This window comes from Sinocyclocheilus anshuiensis, unplaced genomic scaffold, assembly GCF_001515605.1.
Source record: "Sinocyclocheilus anshuiensis isolate Anshui unplaced genomic scaffold, SAMN03320099.WGS_v1.1 scaffold194, whole genome shotgun sequence".
In the NCBI taxonomy this organism is placed as follows: Eukaryota; Metazoa; Chordata; class Actinopteri; order Cypriniformes; family Cyprinidae; genus Sinocyclocheilus; species Sinocyclocheilus anshuiensis.
The window spans coordinates 497,294-519,549 of NW_015546074.1; the positions used below are offsets into that span (position 1 = coordinate 497,294).

Genomic DNA, 22,256 nt, shown 5'->3' on the forward strand with positions numbered 1-22,256 from the left:
GCGTTTTTTTACAGGAGCAAAGGAAGCAAAGTTTCCTTACTTTAGCAAAGGAAAACCAGTCTCCTCTTGGCTTATCCTCGTTTTTTACTTCTAATTCGTGACTGCGCTTCCGCGTTCTTCACTTCTGTGCGGTGCATGCGCAACGCCGACGTCCTACGTCATCCTCCCGGAGCTGCTTCCATGTACAACAGTGAGCGCAAGCTAGATTAAATTAATTATTATGTTTTAAATATGTTTATTTTTCTTACAAAAACACATCGATTCACTAAAGGAGGCCTTTGTTCACCCCCCGGAGCCATGTGAGGAAGTTTTATTATGGATGGATGCGCTGTATTTCACTTCTTTTGGACTGAAGCACTGCAACACCCGCTGACTGCCATTAAACAGCTTGGAAGATCAAAGACAGTTGTTGAAAATTTCAAGTTATTTTATTACTGCTGAACTTTAGCAACTGTATTAAAGTTCTTCAGTCAAGAGCAGTGAGTTATTTTTCTCTTTGTGTTTTATTTTATTAACATTAAAGGAATAGTTCATCCAATAATGAAAATTGTCAACATTTACTCACTCTCAAGTTGTTTTTAACCCGAATGAGTTTCTTTCTTCTGTTGAACATAAAAGTTATTTTGAAGAATGTGGGAAACCAAACAGTTGATGGTCCCTCGTGACTTTCATATTTCTTTTTCCTACTATTAAAGTCAGTGGGGACCAGCAACTGTTTGGTTACCCACATTCTTCAAAATATCTTTCGTGTTCAGCGTAAGAATAAATAAAAATTAATACATGTTTGGTACAACATGACTGATTAAATTAATTTTCATTTTTGGGTGAACTAACCCTTTAATGACACAGACAGCAGTAGGTTTATTAGGCTGCTGTCCCTTTAACACAATGCATGGATCTAATATACACATCCGATTTCTTTCTCAATTGTTTGTTCATTTAAGACATAACTGACTGTCTTTATGTAAATACTCATGAGAATGGACATTTTGACATTTTTTTGTGTATTTTTGACCAGTTATGTGTGCACCTGAAGCCCCAAGTATACTTTGCTTGTTCGTGTTTAGCTCCGTGTCAGAGTGCGCGCACAGAACCCGCCTGAGGAACAGTCGCTTTCACAGTTAAATGCACTTTTAATAACTGTTTTTAAAATAAACCATGTCCCGCAGTAGATTGCCTTTTACGACACATTACACGATTGGACTGATTTGGGTGTTAAGCTTTTAAGGACAGGCGAATGAACACCGCTTTAAATGAAAGGAAACGGTATGCAGAATGACGAAACAAACTAAAATTTCATTCATCACGCTTGTACTGTTAGCCCACATTGAATTGTTTTTCAAATCTGTGCGGCATGTCAGAGTTTTATTCCTAAAGTAATTAATTCTTATATAATCTAGCATCTATCTGTTTGTCTGTCTATCTATCTTGTATTTAATTTTTTTTTTTTTTTTTTTGCCCACAGAACAGTGTAATTACGGTATATACTAGCAGTAATTAACTTGACCATGCCAGCCAGACCTTGATCCACAGTCTGTAGTTGAAGTGCAGGGGACTTTTACCTTTTACCTGTGACTGACGGATCTTGTCTGGAAAGGTGGAATTAGAAACCTTTGCACTAAAGAGAGGGAAGAGGATGAAAAACAAATACAAGCCCACACGCATATTCCTATTCTTCATGGAGGACTGTTATTTTCTCTGCTGCTTTGCCCTTTAACCATGAGCGTAGGAACTACACCTGCACAGCAGGACGGAGGTCTGTTTACTTGTGTCCTTTTGCGTTTGCGTGTGTGTTTGCTGTCCTTTGCATCATCCAGCTCTAACAAGCTCTGTGAGTCTTTTCTGAAAGTGAAAGTGTCAGATTGCAAAGGAATGCATGAAATAACTGATCTGTAACAGGCTTTGCTGAGTTGCAGTTTTTCCTGCACAAACACTAAAACTAGACTGTAGCGTTTTATCAACTGCTATGCAGACACATTCAGCTCAGTGTGTTTCTTTACCCAGCTAAGGAAATGTCAGGAATTGTTTGCACTGACGTACTACATATGCTTATCAATGTTGGGGCAAAAGCTAAAACTCTTTTTTTTTAATGTGAAAGTGAACTACACACAGCAGTAAATATGACCCAAAATGACAGTTTTTCTTAGCTGCTTTGTGTTTGAATGTCAGTCAAACATTTGAATTCATCATCATTGTCATTTACTCACACCAATCAATGAGTGTCTAAAATACTTATCAATGTTGGGGCAAAAGCTAAAACTCTTTTTTTTTTAATGTGAAAGTGAACTGCACACAGCAGTAAATATGACCCAAAATGACCGTTTTTCTTAGCTGCTTTGTGTTTGAATGTCAGTCAAACATTTGAATTCATCATCATTGTCATTTACTCACACCAATCAATGAGTGTCTAAAATAAAGAAAATGAAAAATTTAGTTTAAGTTTCTTAGAAATACAGCCTTTGTATTAATGTTGGTTCAATAGTGTTTTGAAAAATCACATTTTAAGTGATCACATGAAGGTTACATCACATGACATTTTTTCAAGTAAAAACCGATAACATTTTCCTTTGAATACATGTGTACACATCTTATTAATTGAAAAACCTTCGAAAATATTTTTTTTAGTGAAAATTATTTTTCATTTATAGTTGCACCACTTGATTGCACCAATAGAGTGTTTTTTTTAATGCTGCTTTGCTTATAATAACAAAAATAATAATAATAATAGTCATAATAATAATGAAATATTATGCCAAATTTCTTTTTCACTTTACTCTTCAAGAATCTTTTTTAAAGCTCTTTGTGAAAAAAAATAATTCTTTTGAGTTGGATCTTATCAATGAAGCGGTTGGTCCAATTCAACAAGCCTGTCTTAATTATTCGGTCACAAATTCATGATCCATTAAATTCTCAGTGTATATAAAAAAAACAAGTACTGTTTCACTCCAAATTGCGGCGTATTACGAAAGTAAAATAGGTTACATGATTTGAAGAGCACTGTATCTCGGATCACGTGTAGCACTTTGAAGCTGCTTTGAACCAATTTGTATTGTATAAAGAGCTATAGAAACAAAGGTGACTTGACTTGACATGGTGTGTGCTTGACAATGTTATATTTATTGTTCATAATGTTTCCTCTGCAGGTCCTGCTCAGGTTCCCATGATGTCCCCAAACGGTTCAGTGCCTCAAATCTATGTGCCTCCTGGATATGTTCAACAGGTGAGTCATTACGGAATTAATTTCATATTATTTTTATAGGAGTTGTTATTTTGGTTTGGTCAAAAAGGTGCAATTTTCGTTCTCATTTACATCTCTATTGCCCTTTTCCAATCTTGTTGAGCGTCCGACCTAACAGCATTTTCAGGCATCATAGGCACTGTAAAAGTGAAGACTGCTCCCTTAGGACACATTCTTGCCTATAAAAGAGCTAGATAGAGTGCGCTGGAATAGATAAAAAAATAAATAAAATTCCAAAATGCTGTACATTTCAACAAGATATCAAAATCTTTACCTCAAATCAGGCTACAAGTACAGTATGTGCAGTATTCCCTGTGTAATTTTCTCTCCATCTTTCCATATAGATCATTGAGGAGAACGGAGTGAGGCGGGTGTTGGTCTTACCTCAGACGGAGTTTCATCCGGGAGGCCATTCCCCGCTTCACCACCCGCCCCCTCCGCCGCCCCACGCCACACACACACACACACACTTTTGCTTTACCAAGAGTGAGGACAGAATGCTGTGCCACTGCTGACTCTTCAAGGAAAAAATATAGGCCTATATTTTAGCTGAGTTATGAACTCTCAGAGAGGGAAAGACTGAAAAGCTGTGAAATATGTTTCCAGTAAATAGTCAACACAACAAAAACAAAATCCTGTAGGGAACACTTACCTTTACCATAGACTTGGGACACTTTACTAAAATTTCATTAATATTATTATGAAGTATGCTATAAATGCACATATTTAAAAATTACACAAAAAAATGATTAAATATATTTATTAATTAATATAATTAAGTTTAATTATTAACAGCAATTTAGTGAATATTAGAAGTTAATATCGGTCATTTATCCTGTATGAATATTCATAGTGGTAATCATTTTAATATTAATACATAATAAAAATTAATTAAATCAATTGCATGTAGTCTTTTTAAATGAAATTGAGTTTTTGAGTTAAGTATTAGAGTAATACGTTTTTCAAGTAAACAATCAGTAATAAAGAGAAAATACATAAAAATAAGGGCAGTGATAATTTTTCTTGATAGTATTGCTGTTTTATTAATATTAATGGCATAATCAGTGTTATTGTTAATTGAAACTAAAACTACTGAAATAAAATAATAATAATAATAATAATTATTATTATTATATACATAATAATTATATATACGTATATAATGTTAGAAGAAAAACTTAAACGAAAATTAGAAATGTTGCTTTGTCAACTAACTAAATAAATTTTTTGAAGTACTAAAATTAATAAAACTAAAATTCAAAAAATGAAAGCTAAATAACGATATTAAAAATGACAATTATTATCAATTATTAACTTATCAACTAAATTTAAATGAAAACTAAAAAATTAAAAATAGAATAAAAAATTGTTTTCGCTTTTTTGCGCTGCGAATGATCGGAGTGTAAATAGCCCCATAGGGATCTGTTTTTTTTTTTTCGATTCAAAAGCGTCATATTGCACCAAATTTTCATGTTCAGTGTGAAAAAGCCTTTAGACTACTATTTCTTACTTAATTATAGTAGCTACAGACCCTTATTCCCTAAATCAACTTTTTGCATTTCTAGGATAAATATATATATATATTTATTAAGAATTTATACATTTCAGATCATGGACACTTCGCTGCATGGCACATTATCACCTGTGCACTATTTTTCAATAATTCAATGATCCGTTGCACATTATTCCTTACATGTATCTCTGTTTTCCGATTTCCTCAGATACTCACCCTCCACATGGACGTGCGGCATTTGCTCACAGAGATGAAAGGGCTAGCAAAACCTACGAGCGGCTGCAGAAGAAACTGAAGGAGAGGCACGGGGTGGGCGGAGGGGGAGGTGGAGGCCTGGCCCTCTCCAAAGACAGTCCCCCTCCGTCCCCGCAGAAGAGCCGTGGGACACCGCCGTCAGGAGGAGATCTCCAGAACGGGCTGGGGGGTAAGGGTGCAGATGAGCAAGCACAGCCCAGCACTGCAGTCACCTCCCTGGGCAAAAGTCCAGGGAGAGGGAAGGACACGGAATCTGGAGGTAGGATATACATTAGGGTCCTAGAACCATTAGAGTAAAGCAGTAAGCCACAGGATGCTGTGTGTTACAGTGTTTTTACCACAGTTAAAGGGATAGTTCACCCAAAAACGTTTATGAATGTTTACCAGAAATATTTTGAAGATTGGTGGTTGCTATTGACTTCCATAGTAGGAAAAAAAATACTATGGAAGTCAATGGCATCCACCAACTGTTTGATTACCAGCAGTCTTCAAAATATCTTCTTTTGTGTTCAACATAAGAAAGCAACTCATACAGGTTTGGAACGACATGAGGGTGAGTAAATGATGACAGAATTTTCATTTTTGGGTGAACTATCCCTTTAATAGGCGTGAGGCTCAAAATGAAGCATAGTGCCTAAAACCCATGTGAAAATGGAACACGCTGCTTCTTGTGTCTTACCAGTGGTAAAGCAATGATTACATTTATTTATGGTGATCTAATAAGAGTTTTGTTTTGTGCTTTTTGTTTTTTACTTTTATTTTTTGCTTGGTTTATTTTACCTTTTTGTTTCAAATGATATTATCAGTATAAGAATTTAAGTGAAAACCATGACATAATGAAAGTTATCACTGTCCACCTATTTGTTTACATTTCATTAATGAATAATACTGATCAAATACTACTGCTTTCTTTTACTTTACATTTGTTTAAATCCAAAGCTTCATGTATTTTAAGGTTTACATGAAGAAAATCATAGTGTTTCAGTATTGTCTCAGCTCTTGGAACCCCACTGCAGTTTATTAGACTGATCGTGAGGTATTATGTATAGATATATAGTCTTGTTGCATTAATAGGTTTGCGTAAATCAGCTATTTAGGCCCAATCCCAATTCTATTTTATACCCCTTCCCCTCCGCCTAGGGGTGAAAATATTCCCCTAAGAATTGTGACACCACTACTATACGTCACACGTCATCATATGTCGTCTAGCTCCTACAATACCAGTATGGTACACCTATACTGGTGTGCTGGTGTGCATTAGAGCCTTTAATTACCGTTCTATATTAATGTGCTGCTTACTGACACACACACATATCGGAGATCGCGCAGCTCACACATCCAGGAGAAAAGAAACTTGTCAATGCTGCCCCGCAACTTTTATTAATAACAGTTTAAATATCGAATCTCTAAATTATATTTTCCATCATATTTATTTTTTAAATTAGATTTTGACGAGAGGATAAAATCGCCGTTTTTGAAGTAAACTCACTCATTGTAAAGAGAGACGCACAGACGCGCATACACGCAAGTTTCATCTCTCTCTCGAATTGGCAATATTTAAGAAAAGGGTTTAGCGATTTTTAATTATTGGGGGGACTAGCCCCCCTCAATGTCTATGGTGGTTATCGCCCTGATCAGACATGAAAATATGTTGTGGCACTATCGTGCAGTCTGTAATGATATGACGTTAGCAAAGTTTAGAGATTTTTTGCAAACATTTCTTTGAGTAACATGACCGTAAATATGAACTCACGATTGAACGTAACATAAAACAAATTATTACTTTTCCTTAAAATCTTTATTAATGCCAAAATTGCTTACATTTATGTGTCTTTTTGTTAGCTCGGGCAGCCATGTTGCCACTGAAGCCGGTTTACGCGGAGATAATTCATACCCCTTCGTTTGAAGTGTGGTCCCGAAAAATCTTCGTTTAAAGGGCTATCTGGCCCTTCCCCTTACCCCTACCGGAAAGGGGAAGGGCTAAGGGGTAGAATTGGGATTGGGCCTTAGTATCAACTTTGGCTCATCCAATCACATTTTAGCACGAACATAGTTTTACAAATTAGACTTTAATGATAATCTCCTACTACATCTAATTAAAAGATAAACTTGCTTAAAACCGACCAGGTAATTAAATATTTACTATTTATCTCTCCTTCAATCAATAACCAACTGGAGTTACTCATGCGTGCGATCACTGATGGTGATATGTTAGGAACTAGCTATTAGCATTAACAGACATCAATGTCCCATTAAGTCTTCTTTTTCCTAGGATGATTATATCTCAGGTTCCAGGTAGAAGCAGGGCTCCAGGGATGGGCCCGTTGTAAACTGGCCCGAGCAGCTCGTCTCTGGTCTCATTAACTCCTTCAGCTTTAGGCTGCTGCAGATAACATTAGCTGTAATTACCCCTGCACTGACTCAGTCATTTATCAGTGCTAACTAACTCCAGCCTGGAGGAACTCCGCTGGAGTTACTGTATGCCAGCTAAACTTGGTGTATCTATTAATCCATTCATGGAAAATAAATGCCTTTTGTGTGATTAAATAGGCGAGACTGAACATGAAACCTTGTCCTCTTTTTTGAAACTGTTGATAAGGGAGTAGTCTTATCTAGATATTGTTTTTTTTTTTTTTGTTGTTGTGTTTTTTTTTAATGTATGTAGAACTGGACAAAGAAGCAAAGGCTCTTCAGGAACGACTAAACTCCATCTGCAAGCCAGTGGTAAGGGGATGATTTTATTTTAATGTTCATTTGTTAATATTTATGTGCATATTTTGATTTTCATTTAATGTTAACCCATAGTTTTCTTAAGCATTTTTAGCAGTTGCCTGGTATTTTAATATATATAAACACACCAAATTAATACTTTTATTCAGCAAGGACCGGTTAAAATGATTAAAAGTGACAGTAAAGACATGTATACTATCAATATTTCGCTTTCAAACTAATGCTTTGTTTTACTTTCTATTCACTAAAGGTTAAAGGATCGTAAAAAATGTTATGGTTTCCACAAAAATATTAAAAACACGCTTGTTTTCAACTTTCTTGAGAATAATAAATGTTTCTTGAGCAGCAAATCAGCATATTAGAATGATATCTGAAGAATCATGTAGTGGCTGCTGAAAATTCAGCTTTGCATCACATGAATAAATGTCAACTAGCAATGCTTTATTTACTCTACAGTTTATTCTACAACTAAATATTAATACAGGATCAGTTATTTTAAATAAACATATTTTAATAAAATTGTATGTTTAGAAAAAAACATTGATAAGCAGGCGAACCACAGAAGATTGGCAGATTTATCCAGAGATGAAGCAGACCAAATGTTACCTTTCAAGCCTGATGAAGTTTAAATATATTTTTCTGCTTGCTTAGAATCTAGCCATGCCTTTAAATAATTTAAAAATAGATAATGGCTAGTTGTAGTGCTGGGCGGTATACCGGTTCATACCGAATACCGGTGTTTATTTTTGTTATGATATGAATTTTTAAAATACCGCAAGTATGTCACTTAAACAACGTTCGGAACGCAACACTGTTTGAAATGGGTCCCTTTTCACTGTTGCACTGTGGTGAGGGAACAGCTGTATGTGTTACTAGCGTGAAAGTTCCGAAACTGAAGCTGTAGAACTAATAGAACGTGATGATACAGAAGAACTCATCCACAATATCCACATTGACCGCCACAAATATCCAGCGCCCCTTGCCATCAGCTCCCGCGTCTACCGGTATAATTTTGAAAAATACCGTGATATACATTTTTGGTCGTACCGCCCAGCACTAGCTAGTTGCTTGGCTTGCGAAGTCTGTGTTGGGAAAGCAAAATAAAACGTTGTTGGGTACACTTATTTTACCTAATATTTATTCAAAATCCCTTCGCCAAAATATGTTTGAAAATGGATCCATCGATGTGGCTTGACCTTTTGAAAGGGTGGACAATCTCACGCTGGCCAAATACCAGTCTATTAATCAGCCTGCCTAAATCCATTAGTCTATCGCTGGTATAATCATACTGATATTGCATACTGTTCTTCTTAGTGAGCTATTTGAAAGGCCTTTATGCAACATTTGACAGTCCTCTCACTGAGAAACCACCTTCTGAAGAACTGTACGGCTGCTTGCTGCGTCAACGGTTTTCTTAATGACAGTCATTTCCACGGTCGCAAAAACTCGACATCCATGCATGATTATAGTCCCCACAAGAAGACAGTAATGGCTCTCCATAATGGGTCATTAATGCTGTGTTTGATTTGATTCATAGAGGAAGCTAAATGGCTGTCTTGTCTGGTGTGCTGGGATCTGGTTTATTGGTGTTTTCATGAAACAGTGAGTTTAGCTTTGGCGAAACAGCCCTGTCCAATTCACTATAATAGTGATTACCGATCCTTTGTCATTAGACATTAGGGATGTAACAATTAACCGCGAGCCGGTTGAAAATCGATTCAAATATGTGACGATTCAAATCGGTTGAGATGCTAAACAAATCGTGATTAATTTAGGGGTAGGAGTTTATATGAATGCATGTCTGAGGGGAACTTACTGTCTTTAGAAAAGTTTAGATGGTATTTTTTCTTTTCATCTTGCCTCTGTATAATGCATATTAAAGTTCATAAGTGCAGCGCTGCTTAGTTTACAGCGGAAACATTTAATTTATAATTTGTCTTAAATCTCATTTTGTAAAGAAAAAAAAAATTGTGAAATCAAAATCGTGAATCGAATCGTGACGTTGAGTGAACCGTTAAATCCCTATTAGACATTCAAACCTTTTTTGAACATTGTCCTGAACATTTTTTTTAATCTTAGTAGGCCATGAGATATAAATAAATAATAGAGGCACTACAAATCATTTTTAAAAAGGCCGATTAAGCATGCTATTCAAAATACTATTCACAAAATATAGTACAGTATACAAGCTCTTTACCACCATTTACATGCAAGTGATATATAGAAAAGAGATTAATTGTATTTCATTGTTTTCTTAGAAAATGTAAGGTCATGTCCCAAACATTTCTTAATTTTTTTTAATTGGAATAAAAAAAATAAATAAAAGAAATATATTGAAGAGGAAATTTCATCTGATAGATTTAGGTATTTAAAAAAAAAAAAGTGTATAAAAAATGTGCCAAAACAATTTGGCAGACATTGTAAAATTAATGTCTTTGGACTCCTTATGAACCACCTAGATAGGTAAAAACTGTTTTGTTTCAGTAGCGCAAAGCTTTGTCAAGACTTCCATCTTTTATTCAATTCTGGTTGGGAGAAACAATGGCAAAAACCAAACATCTAGCCAATAACTTTTCTGAGGATTGGTCTGAAGATTGTGAGACAAATTTGGTGAAGATGGAATAAAATTAGTTGGAGAAAAAGTGTAGCATGCATTATTTGAGTATCGTTCTACCTTTTCTTAACTCTATGAAGAATGAATAAATTAAGGCCACTACAAATCAGTTTAAAAGGTCTACAAGAGTTACTTTTGCATAATGATCCATTTTCCAGAATTTTTGATGCAAGTATTAAGCAAATGAAGTGCATGTTAATTTTCACAAAGTATGCTGTCCTTCCTTGCTGCTCATAAAACATTATCTGCTATATTTATTGTCACATATTTTGCCTACTCAGAATGATGAGTCAAAGATATTGGTCAGATTTATGTAGATCAGTTGCATCAGTAACTGAAAAATTATTTCCACAACTTAAGCAGTGAGAAATGTTGTAGCAAAAAGTGCAGAGGAGAGAATCATGCCCCGCAAGGCACAGATAAAATAGGTTATTTTTTAAGCCAGTTTTGGCTTAGTAATCTGCATTAACTTGAGCTATTCTTGTTTGAAAACCCGAAAGGTACATAGTCATGCATCCATAACTAAACGAGACGCTTGTTTCTCAACTGGAATAAAGCTAAAAATATTCCTTCTTGCATAACAGGAGTTCTCTTTTGTTCCGGAGGGGAAGTGCCGCATGTCATTAAAATAAACTAAAGTGACTCTTTCCAGGCGAAACAAGCAGACGTTTGTATTTCCCACATAAACGTGCATGTAGTTAAATATATAGCCGATTAGCCCCAGGGAACAATTAACCTCTGAAAGTAGTTGAACACAAGACAATGGGTTTCACCAAGTCAGAAAAATTGAGTTTGAATTAGTCATGCATCTTGTTTTCACTCATTTAAAACTTTTCCTTTTCGTCTGTATATACAGTCCTTTTTCTGTCCTTGTGCATCACATTCACTCAGTTTGCAAACACAGATTCTCAGTCTGTTTAGGGGACCTAAAATTAAAAGGGCTTCTTTGAGACAGACTATTTGCACAGACAATCCCCTGTCAAGTCAGTTATGAAAATAATTGTTTTGTAATTGTAGTTGTGCTTTTCCTTATTGTGAAATGTACTTAACAAGACCAGAAACACAATCTATGCATGTTTGCAGACATAAACACAGAGAATGCTTGATGTTTCCAAGGTAGATCGTGACTTCCATCTTTCCCATCAGCTCTGTTAAATTATCTGTTAAATAATATTTAGACCAACTCTCACAAAAGTTATTCACTGGATTTTTGGTTTTCGCCCAAGAAAAATTTAACAGAGCTGATGGGAAAGATGGAAGTCACGATCTACCTTGGAAACATCAAGCATTCTCTGTGTTTATGTCTGCAAACATGCATAGATTGTGTTTCTGGTCTTGTTAAGTACATTTCACAATAAGGAAAAGCACAACTACAATTACAAAACAATTATTTTTTTTGCACAGATGTGCTTTTTTTGCACATTAAGCACATCTGTTGAACAAAAAATGTTTGTGGAAAAAGAGATATTCCAAGTTGATCAAATTGTTCAACTCATTAATAAATTAATACCACTACGAATCAAATTGAACAAAAGTTAGTTTTGCACAATTACCAAGACTTCACCCAGAAACCAAATCTATGCAAATTTGTAGACACACCTGTTGAGAATTCTACCGATATTTGCATTCAAATTTTAAATCTCTTTGTTTTGTGTACATTTTGTCTTAAAATTAAAGAAAAAGTTGATAAAAATTAAATAAATAAATCTGTCACTTCTCGAATGCAACAACTTGTGGCATTTGTGCATACAAATTAGGGCTGGGCGATATTATCATATATCGGCGATGTCTCGTAAGTATCGCGATGTCGATATCAGCAGTCAGGTAACAGACGATTATCAACATTATATACGCGAACACTGGACTGAGGTCTCTTTCTCGCGTTCTTACACATTCGAATGGACAAATACACACAGAATTATATAAAAATATCCCATAAATACAATCGGTTATGTCTTAAGTGAACGTAAAGAGTTGAGAAAGAAAACAAGGGTGTATTGGATCCATGCATTGACAGCTGCCGCCAGACATTAATGTTAATCAAAGAACAAAAGAAAGGAAAATCCCTCACTGATCTTGACTGAATCACTTTTGTAACCTCAGTTTATATTTTATTTGCCTGTTGTTCGGCGCTGACTACTGTAATGGCAACGTGCATCTCTGTTTGCGATTATTTTGGAGATGCGTTCCAATATAATTTATCCTTATTTAGGGTATAGGCCTATTCTCTTTTGATCTGCAGTTTAATAAAAGTTAAACAGAAAAAAGACAAAGTAGCACTGCATGTGTTTCTGAATATTTATTTAAACCGACTGTATAATGATGAAAACCCACAAACTTGACAGGTATAATTAAAATACGCAAATTCCTTAAGTGCAATATTTTTAAAGATTTTTTAAACCGTGTATACAATATAATTATGTTTAATTGAGCTGAGATATAGCACTATAAATTCTTAATTCATTTGCAACAAAACTTTATAGAATGAAGACGGATGAAGACATTAGTAGGCTTCTCAGCTCGCCCCTCAACATGCATGCGTTCGGAGTTTCGGCAGCCCAACACTGAATATTATTTTGTGGATTAAAAACGGGCCGAAAGAGACCTCCGAACTACTAGGCTACCAGAAAGGGAAAAAAAAATCCTTAACATTTTTGCTCAGAATTATTTTTTAATCCCTGCGTGATTTTAGTCATTCATGATAAAACTAATGTTTTAGCACAAACTAAGAAAAGTAAAACCAAACTTTGTGGCAATAATTAAGACCAAACTGAACATGGTGTGTTTATGGTGCGTGTCAGCAATGTTGTCTTGGCGGGGGAGGGGCGGGGCGTGGTGGAGGTGGGGCTTAGGTAGACGATTTTATCGGATATCACGATATTTTTAAAGGCGATTATCGATACGATATTTTTGACATATCGCCCAGCCCTACTTTACAGTTGCCAAAAATATAACTTCTGTCAGGACCGCTATTGTCAAAATGATAGATACTTAGCATAAAGTTTGGTTTGGCGGTATAGTTCTGTTCTGGACAAAAACCTCCCTGCCCATCCATGCAGCCTGTCATGAATGAGCAGGGAGAGCAGCAATAATAACCCCCCTAGGGCGGATAACGCGATATTTTTAAAGGCGATTATCGATACGATATTTTTGACATATCGCCCAGCCCTAATACAAATTAGCCTAAAGTAGGTTTCAGGCAATGTTTAGCAATGCACAATAAATAATAGTACTATGTTGTTGTTTTTTTATGATATAAAAAATATATGAGTTGGGTGGCCCCATCACAGCCAGAAGGTGACGATGAGCCCAAAGAGGGAGAAGAAGGCCCTGCGGAGCCCAGCTTCACGTACGAGGTCTCAGTCTCGCACAGTGGCAAGGATGGGAAGTTCAAGAGCGCCTACAGGTGAGATGCTCCGTGTCACGCTGCGGAGGAGTTCTGGGCAGGATGTGGAGAAGGTGTGGGTGCAGTTGAGGAACTCGCTGTTGTTTTTTGTGGTTTGCTGTGGGTTTTCTGAAATCAGTGATAGCTAAAGGTCAACAGCAGTTCACCTGACATATGCAGCTCTTTTAAGATCACAACGATAGATGAATCCAGACGAGTTGTTTTAATTGTTTACATTCTTCAAAAATATTACTAATATTTTCTTTCTTGTGTCTTTTGCTTGTGTCAGTGGTGTGGAACTAAGTGCAACCTTACAAAACTTAAGACCAGCAACAGACTACCATGTCAGGTTTGTGTCAGTTTTGATTTTTAAATGCACATTATAAGACATTATAAGAATTGGTTTTACACATTCTAGTATTTACAGCACAGCTCAGTCAAGAATGACTTCTTTATAAATACAATTCTTTATGAATATTTAGTTATATTGATAGGCTTGCCGCAGTAATCATTGTTAGCAGCTGTTTAGCAATATTTCTATGTTTAAAGGCACAATATGTAAGTTTTCGCCACTAGAGGTCGCATTTTCAAAACAATAACAAAGGCGAAGCTTGATGACGCCATGAAGGAGAGTGGAACGATAGAAGATGTCGTTTCACCATCCAGAGATGTCCGAATCATGTTCACGGATGTAATTAATTTTTTTTTTTTTATTACCTGTACCTTCCAAAGTCTTCCAAACAGCGAATAAATTATATAGAGAAAGCAAGCAAAGAACATTTAACGTTACATTGTCAAAGAACAGTATGCCTGACTTCAGTCTAACGCGAGTTTAAGCACTCTCAAAAAACTCCCCTTATTATCAGTAAACAGTAAAGCTGTCTATACACTTTTTGATGAATGAATCTCCTACTTACATCATACGTACATCTGCACTTTGTTGTTTATGATGAGAGAATAGCGAGCGTGCGCACTGAACAAAACTCCGGTGTTTCATCGATGACTCATCTAAACGCCTCTGATTGGCCGCTGCGTTCATAAACTCAACAGACTCGTGTGTGTGATTGGTTATAGCGTGCAACACTGTAAAAACGCGGAAAAAGATTCATGGTGCAACACTGAGCAGATCTAAATTTAATGCTGCAGCCAACACTTTTCATTTCATTTTCATTTTATTCGCGAATGGAAATAATGGATTTAGTTTAACTGCAGCAGCATTTTTGTCCACGTGTGTTACCATAGTTTCTACAAGCGGAAACCGATATTAATAAATGATAAACCGCGCATATATTACGTCATTGATAGGCGACAATGAACCGGGATGAGCCATTATTTAAAATTCGAATTTCTCTGGATTTACAAATCCTTGGGAACTTTTGGAATGACGTAAGTGCACAACTGCATGAAATATATAACAATGTGCAGGTGGTTTTCGGATATTTTATTACGAAAATCGTACATATTGTGCCTTTAATACAAGTGAGTTTGTCTTGGTTTTATTATTGTTGTTGTGATTTTCATTAAGAATAATCATGAACCAAAAATTAAGCATTCATTTTTAAGTAAGGGGGAAATCCAGATCTTTCATTTATTTGTGTTAACACAGGTGTATACTAAGCCCCTCATATGACATGCGGGAGAAAAAAGAAAAAAAATCTTCGTTCCCAAGTTTGATATTGTAGTTTGTAGTAATTTGTTTCTTCATTTTAATTAAATAAAAATTATGGAATTAATTAGAAAAACATGACCACAATTCAATAAAATTACGGAACAAATTAAGTCGTAGGAACAAATTCAGAATTCGTGGCCACAATAAATATATTTTTGTCCACATCTCATGTGCAGGGCTCTGTACATCACCCATCTTAATTTTGTTAAAGGGGTCATATGATGCGATTTCAATTTTTCCTTTCTCTTTGGAGTGTTACAAGCTCTTGGTGCATTATGTTTAATATAAGTGAGTTTGTCATTGTACTGTTTTTTATTGTTTTTTTTTTCAATAAGAACAATAAGGAATCCATCATTTTCAAGCATTTATTTTGTTCAAAGAAAGGGAAAGAGGTAAAGATTTTTAAGATAAACGTTAAAGATCAAACTAAGCGCTGCAGATCCTGAGCATCATTGACAAATATCTTGTAAAATGTGCAGTGTAATTGGTTATATCGTTGTTGTATCGTAAGTTGTCACAAGTGTATTAATCAGTAGGAAAATGTCCTCACTGGTGCCTCCCTATATATAATTAGTAATAGTACTAATAATATAGTTATATTAATCGTATTACAAGAATATTCATTCTTTATTAATAAAATTCTTTATAAATAATATGTAGTAATATTAATAAGTTACTGTCACATTGGCTGGTTGCAGTTGCTTTAATAATAATAATAATAAATGTGGTTATATTAATTACAAGAATATTCAGTTTTTATAAATAAAAATCTTTAAGTTCTAAAACTATTCCTTCATTTACCGTTGGTAATTGTACTGTTTCTGTATGCTAATATGAGTCTATGTGTTGTGTGTGTTTAGGGTCCAGGCCATGTGTAACTGTTTACAAGGCGTTCCTTCAGAGCCTGTGAGCTTCACCACTCTGAGCTGTGAGCCAGACGGGCCCAGCCCGCCACGCAAAACCAGCGGCACCAAGAGCAGCCTTGTCCTGCAATGGAAGGTGTGTGCACACATTAACACGCTGGCACATCAACAATCCCACATAAATGTTATAGTACATATTTAACTAGACATATTAAGTGCATAACAACAATTTTTTTTTCTAGGCTCCATGTGACAACGGTTCCAAAATCCAAAACTATATTCTTCAGTGGGATGAGGTGCATTATTTTCCGTTATTGCTGTTTGTGTTCATATTTCTTAAGCCTATTTTTAGAAACGTAGATTTTTTTGCATTGTTTATGAAAATTAAGTAAATTTTTAAACCAGTTCTCATTACTGTAATGTGCAAAAATATGCATTATACAATTTGTACCTTAGTACTAAATTTAAATGCTTATTTTGATGAAAGCAAAAACATTGTGCACAGACAGGATTATTTTTATTACTGTGTTACAGTGATGGGAATATTGTTAGTAGGGATGCACCGATACTGGTATCGGTATCAGGCCCGATACTGCGCTCCTGTATTCGTATTCGTACTCGTACTCGTAAAAATGCCCCGATACCAAAAGCCGATACCACACACCGTGTAAACAGAGCTGTGTCCAGAAAAAGAAACACTGACAACAGAACAACAGAGAGTAGAATGGAGTTATTAGAGATTAAGGATGTCTATGAAGTACATGTAAGTAATTAATGTTAAACATTCAATATTCACGCCTGTATAGCGGATGTGCGCAAGCTGATAAGCAGAGTGCGCTGAGTGGATTGAGTGCGCGGCTGCACAGATGCGCGAGCTTGTCGAGTGAATATCTCACAGACATCACTGGAAAGTTTGTAGTTCGGTCAGATATGTCAAAAGCAAGCAAGCAAAACGGTGCACAAGTTACTAAAGTTATTTGACGTTAAGGAGAGCGTGAGAGGGAGAGAAAGCGAGAGAGAGAGTCAGAGAGCGCACACTTCTGTGCTGCTTCAAAAGTGAAACTAGCAGACTGTGTGAAATGCACTAGGCTATAAGTGTCTCTCTCATTCTGCACCAATGCAAACGTGCGCGCGCTGCGTTGCTTTAGAATTATGGTTTTTATTCGTACGCGAGGGTCCGCGTACAGTGTGCGTGACGCAAATTACATCACCAAAATAGCACGTGCCTACTCGTATAACGTATAACGAGTGGTTCCCTGCATTATTTTAGGAAAATGTTTTATGATTACAGTATTGAGCTGCTGAAATGGAGCAGCTCTAATGTGCCATTAAAATGAACAGTGAAAGTAACAAAAGCTTATACAATACATTTTAACAGGTATAATTAAGTGCGGAAATATTTGTTTGCTAAATGAAGCCAACTAACATGATTCTTATTATTATTATTATTATTTTGTCTCTGTACCCAATGTTTGTGAAAAAGGACAAATACTGTGAAAATACAGGTATCGTATCGGTATTGGCGAGTACCAAAAATGAAAGTATCGGTATCGGACTCGTTCTGAAAAAAGTGGTATCGGTGCATCCCTGATTGTTAGTTACAAAAAATGAAAGTAAATCATCTAGACACATTACTGTGAGGACTGGAGGAAAAAATCATAATGTTTTAAAAAATATGCTTCATTTTCTTTATGCAAAACACAGTTCCTCAGCTGATCTGGGGTCTGTGAGGTGAGGTTTACGCATTTGTGTACTATAATGTGCTAATCCTAGCTGTGATCTGTGAACAGGGGAAGGGGACGGGTGCATTTGAACAGTGCTACTACGGCCCTCAGAAGCAGTACAGACTCACCAAACTCTCCACAGCTTCCAGATATTATTTTCGGCTGGCAGCCAAAAATGACATGGGGGTGAGGTATGTATCAATGTATCAAAATGTTCCAAAATCCAGCTCCTAAAGAAAAAGACTGTAAAATTGTTCAAAATTCCCTTTTTTTAAATTCCTGCTAATGGCAGATATATTGAAAAAATTCCTGACCATGAATTGAAATGGAACATATTTTCGTGTACCGTCGTACCGGGTAAAAATTGCATTGTTGAGAGGGAAAAAAACACAGTTAAGTTCCATCGGTGTATAAGTCGCACGGCGCATGTTATGATTACATTCAGAAATAATGTGAAATATTGGTGAATAAAATGCTTGCAAACATTACAAACAATATAAACATTATAGTGGTATTCATTATAAATAACATTTAGGCCAAACCTATAAACAAACGTGAAACTGAAACTGGCATTGGGCTCACGTGCCTCTCTGATTCGGCATGAATCCAAGTGCTTTCATCTTCCCGATGTAGCCTAATGTTTGGTTGCTAAACTATTATGTAGTATGTAAACAAGTCTTGTACTTTACTCATGCCCCAATATCCACGTTAAACAGCATTCTTCACATGCGCATATTTGAAATAACACCACAGTGGTTTGTCAAGTTAGCAATACTAGAACTGACATGTTGTGTGTGTGCATATTTATGTGCGTTTTACCCATGTTTTACATTATATATACTTTGGAATATAATTTGCAGCATGTTTCAGATGATAAAAAAGTGACTTGTGTTCCGTAAAACACAGTATACTGTATATACACAGTATATATTTTGTCCTTATGATCATTTACTTGTTTACTTTTTCCATAGTGAGTTCAGTGATGTCGTCCACATCATGACATCATGCAGTGTGCCTGCTCCTCCCTTAAGCCCTGAGCTGATTCAGTCCGGGGTCACATGGCTCTGTGTGCGATGGCACAGGCCTGCCGGCTCACCGAAAGAGGACGAAATCAGCTACGTGCTGGAGATGGAAGAGGAGGGCTCAGTGAGTGAGAGATGCACAAACACTGTCGCAGAAATGCAACACATACTCCAATCAGCAGCAAAAAACTGACAAATAAATTACACATAAGCCCTGCTCATACCTGGAATGAACCTCTATCTCTGATTTTAGAGGTAGTCAGAGATATATGTTAGCCACATCAGTTTTGCAGAATAAGCATTACTTTGTCCTGATGCATCCTGGACTGAGCTTGAGAGTGCTACATGCTATGTAAAAAATAATTTATGCAAACATTAAGTGGGTAGTAAACCGTGATCTGTCTCATACTTGTGAAGGCAAATGTTAAATCGTGGTGTAAAATGGGCCAAAAAGTTTGTTTTCCATAAGTAGGTTAGGTTTTTAATGTGTTTTTGCATGAATATGTCATGTGTTTCACAGGGTTATGGGTTCCAGGCCAGTTATGATGGTGATGAGCTGTCACACACTGTCAGAAACCTCCACAGGAGCACCACATACCGGTTCAGGGTGAGAACACACAAACACACACTGATTGCCTTTTTGACTCCTTGTTTGTGTGATTTTTTCTTTTCTTTTTGTTAGTTAGGTTAGTTTGTTTCTTTCTTTCTTTTTATTTGTTTGTTTGTTTCTTTTTTGTTTCTTTAGCTTGCTAGTTCTTTTATTTATTCAATTTCTTTTTTTGTTTGAACATTCTTTGTCATTTTTTCTTTCTTTCATTTATTTTCTTTCTTTTCTTTTCAATCTTTTTCTTTTATTTCAGTCTATTTCTTTTATTTTTTGCTTTTCCGTTTGTTCATTCTGTCAATTTATTATTGCGGTCTAATGTTTTTTTCTTTATCAGTTTCTTTTGTTTATTCTTTTTCTTTTTCTTCCTTTTATCAGTTCATTTTGTTTTTCTTTTTTTGCTCTTATTGTTTATTTTTTGTATGTTTCTTGTTTGTTTTGTCTTTCTTTTGTTACTTATTTTATTTGTTAGTTCTCCCTTTATACTTTTTAAATCTTTTTTTTTAAATACGCTTTCTTTCTGTCTTTCATTTTTCTTCAGTTCTTTCTTTTTCTATCATTTTAGTCTTTTAGTTTTTGCTTTTCTGTTTGTTTATTCTTTGTCATTCTTTTTATTTAGTCTATTTGTTCTCTTATTCTCAGTTTTTTGTTCTCTTTCTTCCATTATCAGTTTCTTTTGTTTTTCTTTTTGTTTGTGCTTTTTCTTTCATTTGTTTATTCATTTTGTTAGTTTGTTCTTTTATTTGTTCTTGTTGTCTTTTATTTGTTTAATTGTTACTCCTTTGTTTTTTGTTAGTCCATTCTTTTTTGCTCCGTTTTTTGTTTCCTCTCCTCAACTCTTGATTCTCCTCACCCCATCCTGTTCATGATTGAGACTCAGCTGTTGCCAGCGGCTGTGAGATGAAGCAGGTGGTGTAGTGATGCGATCGGTCACTGTTCTCTGGTGTTGGTTGATCATAATCATGTTTCAAAAACAAAAGTGTATTAATGCGATCAGAATGGTTGCATGTATCCTGATGAGAGGAGCTGATTACCTTCCGAGAGCTCACATCCCCAATTACTGCCAATTACTATGATAGATGACATCACAACAGCACTGTTTATTTCTGAACCGTGAAACGCTTCCTCATCCTGCGCTTTTATCAGGGGGAAAACTGTTTCTGAGTGAGATAAATTTGGTGGTGAATATAAAGGGTTTTGAAATGCTCTAGAGATTTGCATTCCCTCTGCACCCAGTGTTTGGGTGAGTCATAATGAAGCCTATTTTTCGGACCATGCAGATTTTTTGCATTGTGACATTTTGAATCATTAATAAATCCCCCCCACCACACGCGCACACACACTCTCATTACTATAATGGATTACAATCTGCCTTTTTTTTTTTTTTTTTAATCATTGCAGGTTATCGCCTATAATGCAGAAGGGAAAAGTAACCCCAGCGGTGTGTCTGAGTTCACCACGGCCCCTGACAGACCAGGCTGCCCCTGCAGACTCACAATGAAGGGAAAACCTCACCCGACCAGTTTCCGTCTGACCTGGGGTCAGTTCAGCATGTTATAAACACACAAAGTTTGATCTTTGACTCAGTAAAACCAAAAGTAATCTAGAAATCACCTTCATATACTTTGACTGTTTTTATGGCTCAGTCATGAAACCTGGTGAGCTGCCTTTCTAAGCAAAGTTTTAGAAATGTATTCTTTGTGTATACAACAGTTTTTCACAAAAAGAAATTTCCATCCAAGATGAAGTGAAACTTTGGTTAATTATATTAAAATGTTACAATAGAAATGCAGAATGTACTGCTAGCCAGGGTTATTATCATAAACTAAAACCATAAAAAAAAAAACGTTTTAATTGTTTTAAATGAAATAAACATTCCCCCGGTTTCATAGACAAGGCTTATACCTAGTCCTAGACTAAAATGTAAATCTGAGCTGTTTCAACTGAAAGAAACTTGCACTGACTGATCTTAAAACATGTCAGTGCCTTTGTTTTGTCTTAAGATGCACACCAGTAATGCTTTTTTTAAGGCATGTTTATAAAAATAACTTAAATGTCCTAATTGAACAATGGCCTAATCCTGGTTTAGGCTAAGCCCTGTCTATGAAACCGGGCCATTAAGTGTGAAAATTAAATAAAAAAATGTAAGCTTATTTAATTTCACCTAGTTGCATTGGCTTTCTCATTTCTGCTTTCTTGAGGTAAAGTTGAGATACTAAAATAACTTAATGTAAAAGTAAAAATTGAAACAAAAATATATAAACCTGCATTAAAAACTAAAATTTATTTCAAAAGAGAAAATGTTTTAAAAAATTCTAAATTAAAATATTATAATAGTATCTCAATACTAAAATAACACTGGAACTGGCTGCTAAAACTAAGTGTGTGGGTTTTTTTGTGTGTTTTTTTTTATTGTGTTGCCTCAGATCCTCCAAAAGACAATGGTGGTTCAGATGTGGCGAAATATGTGGCAGAGCTGTCTGAAGGGTTAAGTGGTACGTTCCAATTAGGTTTTCTGGTGTGTCTACAGATGCTCAATTTGATCCCGCCAGTATGATGATTATTTATTAATTGCTTGTGTGTGTGTGTGTGTGTGTGTGTGTGTGTGTGTGTGTTTCAGGTTCTTCTTGGAATCAGGT

At 35.8% G+C, this 22,256-nt stretch overlaps 1 protein-coding gene across 1 annotated transcript in view; it reads left to right on the plus strand.

Annotated features, from left to right (window-relative positions):
• Positions 1-22,256, plus strand: part of LOC107699795 (fibronectin type-III domain-containing protein 3a-like) — a 62,445-nt gene that overhangs the window by 26,157 nt on the left and 14,032 nt on the right. The window contains exons 3-15 of the mRNA XM_016501189.1: positions 3,144-3,220; positions 3,583-3,724; positions 4,960-5,265; positions 9,051-9,120; positions 13,622-13,756; positions 14,025-14,084; positions 16,265-16,403; positions 16,510-16,563; positions 18,058-18,182; positions 18,963-19,137; positions 19,534-19,620; positions 21,019-21,157; positions 22,044-22,139. Coding sequence (XP_016356675.1) covers positions 3,144-3,220; positions 3,583-3,724; positions 4,960-5,265; positions 9,051-9,120; positions 13,622-13,756; positions 14,025-14,084; positions 16,265-16,403; positions 16,510-16,563; positions 18,058-18,182; positions 18,963-19,137; positions 19,534-19,620; positions 21,019-21,157; positions 22,044-22,139 — 1,605 coding nt within the window. The remainder of the gene's footprint in view (positions 1-3,143; positions 3,221-3,582; positions 3,725-4,959; positions 5,266-9,050; positions 9,121-13,621; positions 13,757-14,024; positions 14,085-16,264; positions 16,404-16,509; positions 16,564-18,057; positions 18,183-18,962; positions 19,138-19,533; positions 19,621-21,018; positions 21,158-22,043; positions 22,140-22,256) is intronic.